Here is a 15,000-nt window from a genome sequence, read left to right as displayed (position 1 = left end):
TAAGCAGACTGTAGATCCTAACAGCGATACAAAAAGTGATTAGAATCATTAAAAGTCATTATCAAAGACTATGTCGAGTAACTGTCTGCCGGCGCACTTAGCGAAACTTTTCAACTAGGTTTCAAAACTATACGAAATTCATACACGAACTTCGCCGAAGTTTCCCGAAGTTTACCGAACGAGTGACAGCTCACCGCATGCGGTGGACCTTGTCTCGTGATATTGTGAATTTAAACCATTTTAACTATACGCCTTATTGATTCTTATTACTATTATCATAAAGTTGATTATTGTATGAACTACCGAAGTGATTAAGGTTGCAGAAGATTTTAAGCCGGTAAAATGCGCAGTGCCGTTAAATAAGTTTATGTTTGGAATATTCAGGTGGTATTCTTTATTCGCCCGGTTTATTAGTTCGGGCGGGAATGAAATTATGGTTGGACATGCGAGCCGCCATTACTGTATTAAAGAACTTTTATTATTTGAGTGGTTCAGTGCGAATTTTGTAATATCCGTTAATTTAGTACTGGTTATGATAAACAACACGCCCGCGCATTTTGGGATTAGAAATGTTTTGTGAATTTTTATCGCTTGAATAATAAGATATCTGCTTTGGATTAAATCCGAATGTTTACCAATACTTTTCAGTTATATTTTTGGGCAGTTTAAGAAGTAAAATTTCGATTGACGTGTCAGCATTTTTAGTAGAGGGCAGGTGGCTAGATGCTTGGCTGATTTACGTTAATATTTAGATAATTAGCATTAGTTAAATCTAAAGAAAACTTACATTTTTCAAGCCTAAGGTTACTAGTTTACAAGATAAAAATGATGTTCTTAATTTCTGTCAAGTATGAATAACTCAAAAAATACAATAGGGCTCGCTAAAGTAGCTGGCCACTGAGTATTGTATCATTTTTTGGCAGTTAAAAAGGTTGGGTTGTCTTGTACTGAGTCCTATTACTAAATGAACTACAAACTTTAGAGCGGCCTCAAAATAATATTGCCATCTGTTTTAATAAAGGCCTAATTATATTAGCCTTACGTATTTAAGTAATCTTCTTAAGTACTAAGGAAGGCTGTGTAAGGATAACATAATTAAGAGCTGCCCTAAACAATATACCTAGATTTAGGTTCGCTTGCGTCAATCTGGGTTAATCGAAATTAAACCGCGTAAAACCGAAATTTTAGGCTTTAAACTTAAGATTTATGTTTTTGATTCAGTTTTAGTTCAGATGGTGGTCTAATTAAATTATATTTAGTTTTGAAGCAACTTAAGTAAATAATCATTGATTTTTTACCTGAATTATGTAGTCTTACTAAAAACCTTGCAATTTGGGTGTAGCATTTTGTTCAGTAATCATTTACTTTAAGTACGCATATTCTCACAAGTGAATTTTGAATATTTTGAGGGAGCCCATGTCCAGAACTAGACATTATGTTAGGTGATGTTGATGATGGTTTTATTAAGCGAAGAAAAAATAATAATATTGATTAACATTCGACAGACACACACGGTCAGACCAGATGTATCTTCCGAGATGACGACACCAGCCGCCGTGGTGCATAATATAGTGCAGAATAAGATTTCGGTAAGTCGAAATTTGATTTCAAAATAAATCTTAAAGTAACAAATTTTTGGTTTAATTATTATTTCTCTAACACATCAGGGTTTAAGACGAGGCTATATCATTTTATATGTATTTAAGGTAGCAACCAAAATCTGTTTGTATTTAAGGATTCACTCCTGGGTTTTCCGGGAATGGTATTTGTACCTGATATAGTAGTAAGCTAGTAGTTGTCAAGCGAAGACCGAGTGAAATGACGCGTATTCGAGTACGCCTATGTCCAGCAGGGGACTAAAATATAGGATTATGATGACAGTAGAACGCTTGTCTAGTATTATTAATGGGACGGAATATGGCTTATTTTTATTTCTTTAGTATCAGAAATGATTAATTTTAAAACTGACAAGAAATAAGTAAATTCAGACACAAAATTCACTAAAGAATTGTTTAATTGGAGTAAACGGCTTTAAATGTTAAAACCGCAGGTGAAATGACGGTGGGAAGTCTCTCGACATAACCACGGCTGCGGAATCCCGTCGCTAGTCAAAACATGATAAGCTAAAGATGTCTAGTTGTGGAATACCTTTAAATATAACATTTTAACTTCACCTGCTTGTATTTAGGCCTTTGTAACAGAGGAGTCACTTTTGCCATACCTTATATTTCATATCGATGTTATACTGAAGTCTATTGCTACTTCAATAATTTGAAGTCACAAAATGTGAGGTTTGTCACTATGACAAAAGTAAAAAACATAACACCAAATAAAATATAGTAAAATATAGTAAAATCAAGAGTTTACGTTCGAATATTTACAGTGATTTAAAGTATGCTCACTTTCATTTCGCTACAGCTTACAGAGTCTGAAGCCTCGTGGGCCGCTTCCCTCCTCTGTTTGGGGGCGGTGTGGGGTTCAGTTCCCGCTGGACTCATATCAGAATACTTCGGTAGAAAGAAGACGTTGCTCTATCTGGCATTGCCGCTTTTGATATCATGGATATTAGTCGCTTCGAGGTAATTAAAATTTATTATATTTTTTATTAAGTAGCAATTTTGAGTGACCCTTTTATTGATGTAATTTTAAACTAGTGTTAAGGAGACTTGATAATTTCTATCAAAACCTTTATCATCAATCTGTTATCTACTCATAACTTAAGAAGTAATAAGAGGGAAAAATTGGTTAAAAGTTGTATGACATTAATTTTGTTGCATGAGTTTGAGACATTTGTTATGATTTTTTCTAGCCCCAACGTGTATGGACTGTACGTGGGAAGATTCGTGAGTGGAATAGCAGTTGGAGCTTTAAGCGTCGCCATACCACCTTACGTTGAAGACATAGCCGAAAAACAACAACTAAAAACACTAGCTAACTTTTACCACGTACATTTTAGCTGTGGAGTGCTATTTGGATATATTATTGGTTAGTTACACTATCAATATAGAATTTGTATGCACGTGGCACGATGATTCTAGCGTTTAATGTAAATTAAATACTAATCTAGTGGCAAGATTAATAATAAATCAGTTTTTCTTTTCATTAAGCATAATTGATGATTCTCTTTGTACTGTTAATCTAATTACATAATAAGATCCTAGATTAAATAGCCTCTTTCATTGTTAATTTCTTAATTCTCTACAGTAATATTTTATTGTTTTACAGGATTGGTAGAAAACACATCATGGCTGTCAGTTCTCTGTGCGACCATACCGATTGCATTCTTCGTAGCGTTCATCTTTCTTCCCGAGTCGCCTGCTTATTTGATGTCCCAGGGCAAATTTCACGAAGCTAAAGCCGCTTTACGCTACTACAGAGGCATTGACAATGATATTGATGGAGAAATCAAAGCTTTGAGAGAATTTTTAAGATTTTCAGCCAAGAACAGAGTTACCTTCAAGGAACTTTTCGGCACAACAGCAACACTTAAAGCACTAGTTGTTTCTTTTGGACTAATGATATTCCAGCAAATGAGTGGAATATATCCCATACTGTTTTACGCGAGGAAGATCTTTGAAAAATTCGGGATATCCCTTTATCCGCCAAGCGCGGCGATTATTTTGGGATTCTCTCTGGTCTCATCGACTTATTTCTCAACAATGCTGTTAAAGGTGGTGAGAAGACGAGTACTTTTAATGATATCGTTCTCAGTAATGGCATTAAATTTAGGAGGGCTTGCGATTTACTATCATATGAAAGCCTCTAATATGACTACCAATAATACGTGGATACCTCTACTTACTTTATGCTTGTTTGTGAGTTTTTACGCGGCAGGAGTTGGGCCCATACCCTGGTTGATGCTGAGAGAGATATTCCCTCCGAATGTCACCAGAAGAGCCACAGCTATCACTGCCGGAGTGCACTGGTTCCTAGCTTTTGGAGTGACAAAGTTATACCAAAATCTAGAAGACCTTATTAAGCCTGGTTGGACACTATGGCATTTTTCAGTAACTTGTCTGATTGGTACACTTTTTGTGTTCTTCTTTGTCCCAGAAACGAAAGGCAGGACCCTACAAGAGATTCAGAATGAGTTTGAAGGAATCCATAAAAAGAAGAGGCACAGACATGTCATAGAGGTTGAGAGTGTGTCTGAAGCTTAATATAAGACTGCTGGGGATTTGGATCAAAAATTTTGTAAGGTTCAGTCTAAATTGTTCCATCTAAACAGCTGCCTTACTTTATTTTACGCCGGAGAAGTTTTTATACATTTCAAATATTATGTTGCAAAATGTTCAGTTAGTAAGAAATGTAAGAGAACACTATATAATATTTGGTGCCTTTTGAATGATCAGTATTTTTAAACGATTACCCGTCTGCTGCTGTTGGTAAAGCAGATCGTGTTATAAAAAGTGAAACAAAAGTAATATTTTGATCCAAACCTTTTTGTGCGTGGTACAGACTTTGGTTGTTAGGGGATTAGATACTATAAAAGTTAATTAGTTTAAGGTTATTTTTGTATTTATTAAATTTCATGTGTTTGTTATACATGGCTTTTCTTTATCAATGACTTTGGAAATTGAAGATATTGCAGATCCAATCTTAGTATTCGGAGCAATAATACATGATATTTCGGAACGTGACAGTACAATATGAATTCATACACTTAAAGTTTTATAAATATAGAGACTCCAGTAACTACAAGTGTTCTTCTGAAGACAACTGGCAAAAGCTCCGCAACTACTCTTTCTATCTAAATCTACAGTGTATAAAATGTACTCGATTGTTGAGAAAACGCCCGCAGAATAAGCATTAGCTCGTCGAATTAGCGATTCGGTGAGCGATAGCTAGCGGGCGCTAATAAAGTTTTCTGCTTTGCTCACTGACTAGCATACTAATCAGTTCAGAATACAAATATTTGCTTGTTTTACTAGAACATTATGGCAATACTTGATTGTGGCTGAGACCTATCTTGTGCCGGAGTCAGCAGTTACCGTACGTAAAGTCCTAGCAATGAATCAACAGTTCAATAGTATTGTTAAGACTACCTACGCTAATTTATGTAGAAAATGCCGACCCTGGGCTAATAACGTTTTGTTAATTATTATGTTTAAATACAAGTCGATTATGACTTAAGTATGATCCTTTTTTTTTGTAACCTCGTTTAGGAAGATAAAAATACCTAAGTGCTAAATTGGGATGAGAATCTAACACCAAATATCATCCTTAAACAGGTTCCTCGACTAACCATACATGTATAACAGAAAAAAGAGATAAATTGATAATCCTGGAACGATAAGTTTTAACTCAAGGAAACACACAGGCGTTCCTATAAGAGGTTCAAATATGAGTATTTGATGACATTTCTACATCCTACAAACTTTTTACACTGGTCATGTAAGCTTACGAATGGGTACGATGATCATGAAATTTTTTCCACGTCGCATATTGATTTCCCTCTAGACCGACCTTTTAGCAAACGATGTTTTAATGTAAGGGCCCTTGCCGACCGCTGCCAAAATCGACATTTGCATGTTATTTCTAACATATTGTGATAGAAAATTTCCCTTTGGAATATTTATGAATGTGTATTAGAAAGGGTATGAAATTATATAACACTATGGGAATTCGATGGTCGCAATTGTGATTATTAAACTTATATTAAATGTTGATGTTGATATACAATGAAGCATCGTTTGTATAGGCTGCTGAGTGGATTTGGATATTAGCCCATTACGGAACTGTACTGTGAGTTTTCGGGTAATGATTTTAATGCAAGCGAGGCGGCAGGCAACAGATACATCTTGGTAATTTATGCTACTAAAATAACCTTTAACTCGACTATCATCATCATCATCATTTCAGCCGGGAACCGTCCACTGCTGGACACAGGCCTCCCCCATTGAGCGCCACAGGGACCGGTTCTGGGCCACCCTCATCCGTGTGAACTTGTCTATGTGAAGGTCAAATCTATGGGAATTTCCTTTCCCCACTACAAACATAGAAAATTTAGAAAAATAATTCCAAATCCGGGTACATAAAACCAGTACAATGTGCAGTATTGTAAGCTTATGTTAAAGTAGCAGATTTCAATAAAGACGTTTAAACAGTAGGGAAGAGAATAAAGTAACATTTACATGCAAAAGAAAGTGCGCAGCCGGTCGCTACACCTGCTTTTCATTTGAAGAAAACGAAAAAGTTCGCGCTGAGAGAGCTGCTTGAATTTTGATTAGAGCCCGCCGGTTTTGAACGTACACACGGATGGTGTGGACTGAGATCTGCCAAGACTGGTCTGTGAAACCTTAAGGGTACATGGGCCACAATTAAATAATTCTAATTTGATAAGGACCCCAAAATATCGAAACCTGTTGCCTTTTTTTAACTCGGGGTAATTTGTCTACGGATTTCTGCCGGAATCAATGGTATAAACTGTTCTACCGACTAAAGCCCTGCCATTCGACTCTCTCTCCCTAATATCGAAGGTGTATGCAACTGCAAAAACCTGTCGACTTAATTTAAAATATTCAATTAATCGATTTAAAAACAGATACATATATTAAACAAATGTTACATTCGTGATATATTAAATATCGAAGAATTTTTAAAACACGGTTCTGAATGTAGAATAGTACAGGGCTCTATTTCGTTTGGATTGTTGTAGATGTTCAGCAAGAATAGTACAAAGCTGCTTAAATCATTATGTAATAAATTCCAACAATTCAATATCCACGAGGCTATTGTCATAATATTATTGTGACAATTTTCTTGTTTATTATTCTTACCATCCATGTGTAGTGATGAGAGCCCACATAAGTTAACGCAAGATCTTATGAGACATACTCTTTAACATTCCGAGGTATATCTCAAAATCCATTTGACTGCGAGTGTTGGCGAAGACTTATAAAATATTCTTAAGATAAAAAATGTCCTCTGGGGAGGTCTCGGGACTTATCGCAGGAATGTGATGTAATGTTTCATAATAATATGGGACAGCTTTACGTTCAACTACATAAATCTACATAATTTTGGTGTGACGTCAGAAAATTTTATATGTCTATGAGGGCGGCGAAAATGATTAAAATTGTGTTATACATATAAAAGAATTTTAATCATTAGGATACATAACCAACGATTGCTAGTTAACAGATTACCTTTTTATTCATAGACGTTTTTTATCTACGGACGGAGCATTGCTGTGATAACAAGTCTGTTCCTCAGTGCTGACGGCGTAGCAGCTCTCGCAGTGCGTAGACATAGGGCCGTTGTGATTGGCTAATATTGATATACAACTTGAATCTAGTTGGCTGTCAGATGCTCCGTACTTAGATAAATAACGTTTATGAATAAGGGGGTTAGTCTATACGAATGAATTTTTGGAACTAATTTGTAAGGCTTACCTTAACCGCTGTAACTACAAAAAAATTGTAGGACATTGTCGATCATTTTCGAAGACCTGCATTCACAAATATTGAAAAATGTGTATAGAATCTACATTTGATAAGAAAATACGCTTCTAAGTTTCAGTAAAAATATTGCCTTACTTCAAAGCAGACCTATGTTTTCGCTTTCGAAGATGAAAGCCCTTTTACGTTAGACGTTATCGGCAAGGTTTCCACCTGTAATAGTCTACATTAGCTGAGAATAACCAATTAATTATAATGGTACTTTAATACTTATTTCTTTTTATTACGTTCAAATTAGACTTAATAGCTTGATCGCTGGTAGATTAAACTAAACATAAAAAGTGATTTAGTTGAGTTACTTTAATTAAATTAGACCAGACTAGCAATTAGAGACTGTCAGTTTTGTAATGTGAAATATTGACAGCCCGTTGTTGCTACTTTTTTTTAATGCTTTATATGACGAGACGAGCTTGCCGTTCGCCTGAGGATATGACAATAAACAGAAGAAACATCATCCAACACCTTGAATTACAAAATCTTGTTTGGTATTCCACTGCGCTCGCCATCCTGAGATATGAGATTTTAAGTCTGATTATGTCCAATAGTTACATTGGCTACAATGCCCTTCAAACCGGAATACAACAGTCTTTAAACACTACTGCTTGGCGGTAGAAATAGACATTGCGGTGGTACCTCCCAGACGGACTCTCACATATGAGCGACCTACCACCAGTAAATATACTTTGTATCGTATATCTTTTTAACGGTTGATAGCGCCTGCGTGTCGCCTAAAGTGCCGAAAATTACAAAACTAACTGTCGCTACACACATTATAGTAAGTTTTCTTAGCACGATTTTAACCTGACTGGAACTTTCAAGCATATTATAGTTCCGCACTTGTTAAGTGATGTCCTCTATTCATTGGCTAAAGAATTTTCGACGTTAAGATAAGTAATATAAGATACATTTTACAGTGATAGGGTGTAAGTGGAAGAGCTAAACGTATCAGTGTTTGTGTAGGCCGGGAGTTAAGGTTGCCACTATTAGTTGTCTGAACCTTTTTGTTTATTTAAACATAAACAATTTTTTTCTTTAAACATAGATTGTGTTGTTACTCGTAACTTACTGAAAACACGCAAAGAACCACTACGCTAAGTAGTATTATAAATAAGTACAAGTTTCTTTCCTTCCGAAAAATACTTTAAATAAATTTAACTAATAAATATTAAAAAATATGTTTAAGTGCACAAAATGAATGGATCAAAGTTTTATAATTGTATCATTAAATATATTGTTTTTTTTCTTTTTGAATAGTTTGTAATATCCTAGCTTGGGCTTTCATATTAGCATAATATAATATGCCCTGTCCCTTTCAATCTAATATAAATAAAAAAGAATGGACATAAATATTGTGACATTCTCTGAATGAAGACAAGTCATATTGACGAAAGACCTTTATCTCTAAAAACGAAGGTGATTTCTATGATTTTGATACATATTTATATGTTTTTATAAAACGTTTTAAATATTGTAAAACGCGTGACAACCCTAGCAATGATCGATGCGCGAAGAACACTCGCCAGTGATTTGTTAGTTTCAGCAAGTGCCTTGTGTGTTTTGAATTTCATCTACCTTTGAAATAAAACTATTTTAAGGGTTTTATCGTGGTTTTTATATTATAATTCTCTCCAGACGTTTCGAAGACAGCAGCCTTCATGGTCACGGGGGGACTGAGGTGTTGGTCGTCTGAAAAGTCAAAGTTACAATATCTACCTACATTTTACAATTATACATTATTAATTATTTTACCTATTGTACATCCGATCTACGCAGCATGGGTCACAGTGTCTTGAAGTTTGGCAGGCGGTTTTTTGGGTTCCGATTTAATTAAATATAGAACATGATCTTAGGCTTGTACAAGCTTACAACCATCTTCTTATTGAAATTGGCACGTTTTTTTATTTCTATAGACTCACGAATCATCCTAGGCAGGAATGGGTGTTCTTTGGCAAGGGTCTGTGGCTTGTCTAGTCTCAGATAATGATTGGAGCCTTCTTCAGAGTGTTCAGCAACTGGAGACATTTTCATCTACTTGCGTAAGTGCGATGGTGAATTAGTGGAATGACGTTTATTGCATTTGAGTTAACTACACCAGTTAGAAAGTTTGAGTACGTCTGCTGATAACCGTATCATATCCTACCACCAGGTAGGTATTACTGTATCTATATCTGTTGATAAATATTGTGTGCTGAGTTTCACACTACTATTACTTGACACTAGTTCGTGTAATTATTTGACATAATTAAACTCAATACCTTTAAATATTTTCTCTTGATAATAGTAACCTATAGCCTTTAGGAGTAATGAAGTTTCCTATAACAGAAAAAACATCAAAAGCGTTTTGTAGTTCTTGAGATTAGTGCTTTCAAACAAACTCTTCAGCTTTATAATATTAGTATAAATAATTATATATTTCCCGATATGTATTGATAAAGTTTGTAATACGCGTGTACACGCGTATTTGTTCCATAAACAAAGGCATTTCCCCAAAGCGTTAACAGAATGTATTTTTAATGACTGTAAAACATTTTATATTAACGTACGACCATTCACAGTGCGATGAATTTTATAGAATGGTTTAGTATATTATTAAAATAGTTGGAGATGTTTATTGTATGCAAATTATTACATTATACTTGCGCCTTTGCCACCGACGGCTAGGCAGAGGCGAAAGAAATACACCCACTTTTAGTCATATGTATTCAGTCCCATGATGTGATAGAAGGCGAGTCTAACATAAAGAATTCCTGACTCCGGACTTATATTAAGCAGATTAACCTTATATCACCTTGTCCGACCCGGGATTCCAACCTGAGACTAGAGTGATTGTTGTATCGCCCAATACAAATACGCCACTAAGGCACTCGTATACTGCCGTGCTAAGCTCAAAAGCGGTGTCACAAAAAAAATCAAAATCTTGATTTTTATGTCGTCCGATAGCTTAAAGAAATACCCATTCAATGGACTTTCCTAAATAACGGTACCTTGTTTAGAACATGTTAAAAAACACTTACAAAAGTTTCTCTTTCTCAGTTTTACATACAAAACCATGAAACTATATTTACAAAACTTCGGTTATCTCGAAAAAAGGTTTTCCTGACCTGCCGCTTTTTCGCTTAGCACGACGGTATAGTGATTATTTTAAATATATTAGAACAAATCTATAAAACTCTTACGACCCGTAAAAGTCGCTCATACATCCTGTATCAAAACCGACAACACTACCTCCTAATCTCAACCTATCCGGCCCATGAATGGCAAAAATAAAGCAGTTTGAACTAATGGCGTTTATTTCGATAGCAACCCGCTCGTTTTGTGGTAATGATCCATGAAAATTACCACAATCAGCACCCCCCTCGCTTAATGATCTCCGATACAATTCTTCCGCGTTACGTACAGTGAATGACTATACTTTATTTGGTAATGTAACAATGCTGATAATTGCGGACATTGTCGGCAGATGGACTGACATTAGAAATATATTTTTGTATTTAATATATAATGTAAATTTCAATGACAGCCTCGGTGGCGAGGATGTATTATATGCGCGGTACGATTGTTCTTTGGGTTCGAATCGCGGGTCGGGCGAAATGATATTTGGGCTTTTCTTACTCAGCCCGGAATCTGGAATTCTCCGATATTGCGATAGGCTCGCTCTCTTTCGCATAATGGGACGGAACACATGGTGAGCAGGTGCCGTGGTCAGGTGGTAGCACATTTGCCTACCCTTTTGGTGACAAAGGCGTGATGCTTTTTTGTTTTGTATTTGGAAATATTTAGGCTTATTATATAAGTAGGTTGATGCCCGCGGTTTCGAATGCGTAAAATGCCTTTCCCACTACTAAACTCGATAAATCAGTAACAAGAGAAATAATTTACCGCGACATAAAGTAGCCTATATGTTAATCTGTGCTCGTGTTTTATCCGTGTGCTAAATTTCACCCAAATCCGTTCAGTGGTAATTGCGTTAATTTTACAAACAACCAAACATTTTCTTACATTTTGCTTTTTCATTTTAGTAAAAGTAAGAATGATAAGATTAATGTATATATTTTACTCTCAAATCATTTCACAAAGATCTGTGCCGACGTATTTATACGTTTTCAGATTTGTAGTAAAACTCCACAGTTTGTGCCCCGACAGCATCAATAAGTTGTGCTGTACAAATACAAACAATTGCAGTCAAATATTCGTTCGTGAGGCTACGAACTAGTGGCCAATATGGTGTGGTTGAAGTCGCATAATATGATTCGTGACTTGACTCAAAGATTATTAAACGTCAGAAGATGACCGGGGGCGACAATTTCATGCCGTTTAGGATAATCGAGCAGAAGTTTGTAGCTTTGCATAATTACATTAAAGGTTTGGCATTTTGCGTCACGCTTCATTAGTCACGATAGACGGCGGCGATAGCCTAGTTGGGTGTGGAACGGACTGCCAAGACGAATGTCCGCAGGTTCAAATCCCAAGGGCACACACCTCTAACTTTTCTAAAAAAAAAACATGTGTGTATTATTTGTGAATTTATCGTTCGCTTTAACGGAGAGGAAAACATCGGGAGGAAACCTGCACATCTGATAAGTTCTCTATAGGAATTTCGAAGGTGTGTGAAGTCTTCCAATCCACACTTGGACAGCGTAGTGGACTAAGGCCTAATCCCTCTCAGTAGTAGAGGCGGCCCGTACCCACCAGTGGGACAGTATAAAATACAGGGCTGATATTATTATTATAACCGTAACATTATTCTGTAAAACTGTCTTGATTCTTAATTGGGGATTACGGCAGCGAGTTTTAGTATCTGTCATTTTAACAAGGGTTTAGTTCTTTATAATAAAGTAAACCTTTTTTTTAGATTCTGGGATCTAACAATTCAATTACTTGTTCAGTGGAATTACAGATTTTTTAAGGTGAAAGGTCGAAGAGCAATATTTATTATTTGAAATAAGTATTTATTTTAGTTTAATTTTATAGCATAGACAATAATTGTATCAAAAAATAAGGTTTGGATTCAATTTAAAGTTTTATCTTTAGTTTTATTTTTCTTATTAATTACTAAAAATCTAGCAATCCTTAAAAATATTTATAAAATGTGCAGTGAACTTAGAAAATAACCCATGAGGATTCATTGTTTATCATTTAATATGCATGAAAACTATCAAGGCTGCTTATAATTTTCCAGTTCTATAAAAAAGTAATGTGATTAATGAAGTCAAAGAAACACTTTAAAACAATCTTAATTAAATATAGTTCTGAAAGTCTCTTAATACAAAATATAATATAAGACGATAAACATATTTATAGATAACATTTAAAAATATTGCGGTTCGTTCCTATAACATCTTAGGACAGTATATTGATGACGAAAAGTGGGTGTCCTCTACCCCTTCGGATATAAAAGGCGTGATGTGAGTTAATAAAAAACAAAATAATGAGCTTGGTTGGCTTTGGAAGAATAGCCCATACCAGCACTTTTATAAATCCCTATTAGTAAACGCTTTTAATCAGACTGAACTAATATATTTTTCTTAAGTTGTCATTCAGTTTTTAATCAGTATTTGTCTTGAAATAAAACTATTTACGGATTTTATCGCGGTTTTAACTAACAAGTTAAAGTTTCGAAGATTTTGTAGTTTTTGGTCGTGGAGGGACTGAGGTGTTGGACGTCCGACACCTCAGTCGAAAATGAAAGTTATAATATAAAAAAACGGCCAAACAATCCGTAAAATACTTTTATTTCAATGTGTAACATTCGCGTAAACATAAAAAATCTGTATTTATCTCCTACTCTTAAAACAACATATAAATACGTACAAACCATCATTCTTTACAGCTGATATGTATATTTAATGGAAGGGCGCGTGGGTCCGCGTGTTCGTCATTCTAGTCACGCTCCGGTGAGAGGCACAGGTCAGGGGCCAGGACATCAGCCCCTTTGAGCAGGGTTTCCTTTACACTCTATGTATTTTCCATATAAAAAATGTAAGCATATGATATTTTAAGTACATATAGTTTGGCCAGTTATATATTATTAATCGAAAAAGCTATTCGTGTATAATTTAGGAACAAATAATGATAGTGAGAAAGGAATAGAGTGATAGATTTTAGGAAGAACTAATGGATATTGCGATTGATCATTCATCATTAACATCGCATGCGGTCTCTGAAAATTACCTAATTAGATGAACCTTTTAAATAAAAGATTTCACGTTGTGGTGGCACAAATAGACTTAAACTATAAAAGTAAATCAAGTAATGTTCCTCTTACACTATAGAAACAGTAAAAACTGACATACCGTAAACACGTACATTAGAAGGAAACGCGATATTCAGCGTTTAATGTAAATTTATTTTTTGTGAGCACTCCTGTTTTGCCTTTTTTTGGCTTCTTTTGGTACAGACGAAATGCGATATCATTGCCAAACCAGTGTTTAGTTTTGAAGAGTATTTAAATATAATATAATAAAATAATTTTACGTTTCAAACGGAATGATAGGGATTTCGACGGTCCGGTTTGTGGAAAATTGTAGCCAGTGTAATGTCAAGGTATTATGAGTCTTAAAATTTTATGTTTTAGAGTGATGAGCGCAGTGGAGTGCCACGAAGTACTTTGTAATTCATAGTTCTGTATGGTGTTACTGTTTATGAGAGGTGGTATTGCTTACTACGAGGCGAACGGCAAGCTCGTCTCGTCATTCAAAGCAATAAAAAAATGCGATCAAATTATAACACAGCCTACAACATATTATGTTCTTAAAACAGGAGCTTAACGACCTTTGACATCACTGCCGAGCAAAAATAGACAAAACATAACTAGATTACCTCGGACTATGAGAGATTTGTTTTTTCGAAAATAGAAAAAGTTCTCATTCCTCATAGATATTGTTTTTTTATGCAAAGAAAAATATTCCCTACGTTATATTCATGAAGTACCAAATTCGACCGTCGCGACGGTAATAGTGTATAAGAAATTATATTATCTTGAGATACATTTCGAGTCCGTCATACTTAAACTAACTCTTTTATGTCACAACACATCTAGATATCTAAATATATAGCCTTCCTCAAAAATGGCCGTTATACAGTTGGATATAGAGTTCTAAAGGATTTTTCAATGCGAACTATAGTTCTAGAGATTAGCGCGTTCAAACAAACAAACTCTTCAGACTTCTATAAATTAATAAAGTCGTAGATATCTTAGCAATATATTCTCAAATAATATTGATACAAAAACATAGTTTCAGTAAATAAAGCGAAAATAAATGAAAATGGGCTTATAACGACCGAGGGCTCAATAAAAGGGCAGCATTCGCCCCTTCTGTTGGGAAAATTACACTTTTGTTGTTATTGTTCCGCGGATGAGCCCGGTTTTAATCTTTTTAATATGAGACTGTTTTTGTTATGAATATGTGTTTTAAATAGCCGTTTATTTATTCCAGAAAAATGTCTTTCCCTTTTTTTAAAAGCGATAATAAGAAGGAAGGTATAATGTTTTCATAAGAAATCATTAATTTAAATAAAAAAATAAACTTTCTTTATTTAA

The 15,000-nt window shown here is 35.1% G+C and overlaps 1 protein-coding gene across 1 annotated transcript; it reads left to right on the top strand.

Moving 5' to 3' along the window:
* Window positions 1-1,469: 1,469 nt before the first annotated feature.
* On the top strand, window positions 1,470-4,543 carry LOC119189684 (facilitated trehalose transporter Tret1-like). Its single transcript, XM_037440019.1, has 4 exons — window positions 1,470-1,589; window positions 2,419-2,579; window positions 2,810-2,985; window positions 3,226-4,543. The coding sequence occupies exons 1-4, from the start codon at window positions 1,539-1,541 to the stop codon at window positions 4,158-4,160; spliced, it is 1,323 nt and encodes a 440-aa protein (XP_037295916.1). The 5' UTR covers window positions 1,470-1,538; the 3' UTR covers window positions 4,161-4,543.
* The last annotated feature ends 10,457 nt before the right edge of the window (window positions 4,544-15,000 follow it).

Source organism: Manduca sexta, chromosome 18 (assembly GCF_014839805.1).
Source record: "Manduca sexta isolate Smith_Timp_Sample1 chromosome 18, JHU_Msex_v1.0, whole genome shotgun sequence".
Lineage (NCBI taxonomy): Eukaryota > Metazoa > Arthropoda > Insecta > Lepidoptera > Sphingidae > Manduca > Manduca sexta.
Note: the sequence above shows the minus strand (reverse complement) of the source record. Positions and strands in the feature narration are given on the sequence as shown.

Bases quoted from the DNA above. Each gene is read 5' to 3' on its own strand.
- LOC119189684 (XM_037440019.1), top strand. From the start codon at position 1,539: ATGACGACACCAGCCGCCGTGGTGCATAATATAGTGCAGAATAAGATT. The intron at 1,590-2,418 runs GTAAGTCGAAAT...ATTTCGCTACAG, and splicing joins TAGTGCAGAATAAGATTTCG to CTTACAGAGTCTGAAGCCTC. The intron at 2,580-2,809 runs GTAATTAAAATT...GATTTTTTCTAG, and splicing joins TGGATATTAGTCGCTTCGAG to CCCCAACGTGTATGGACTGT.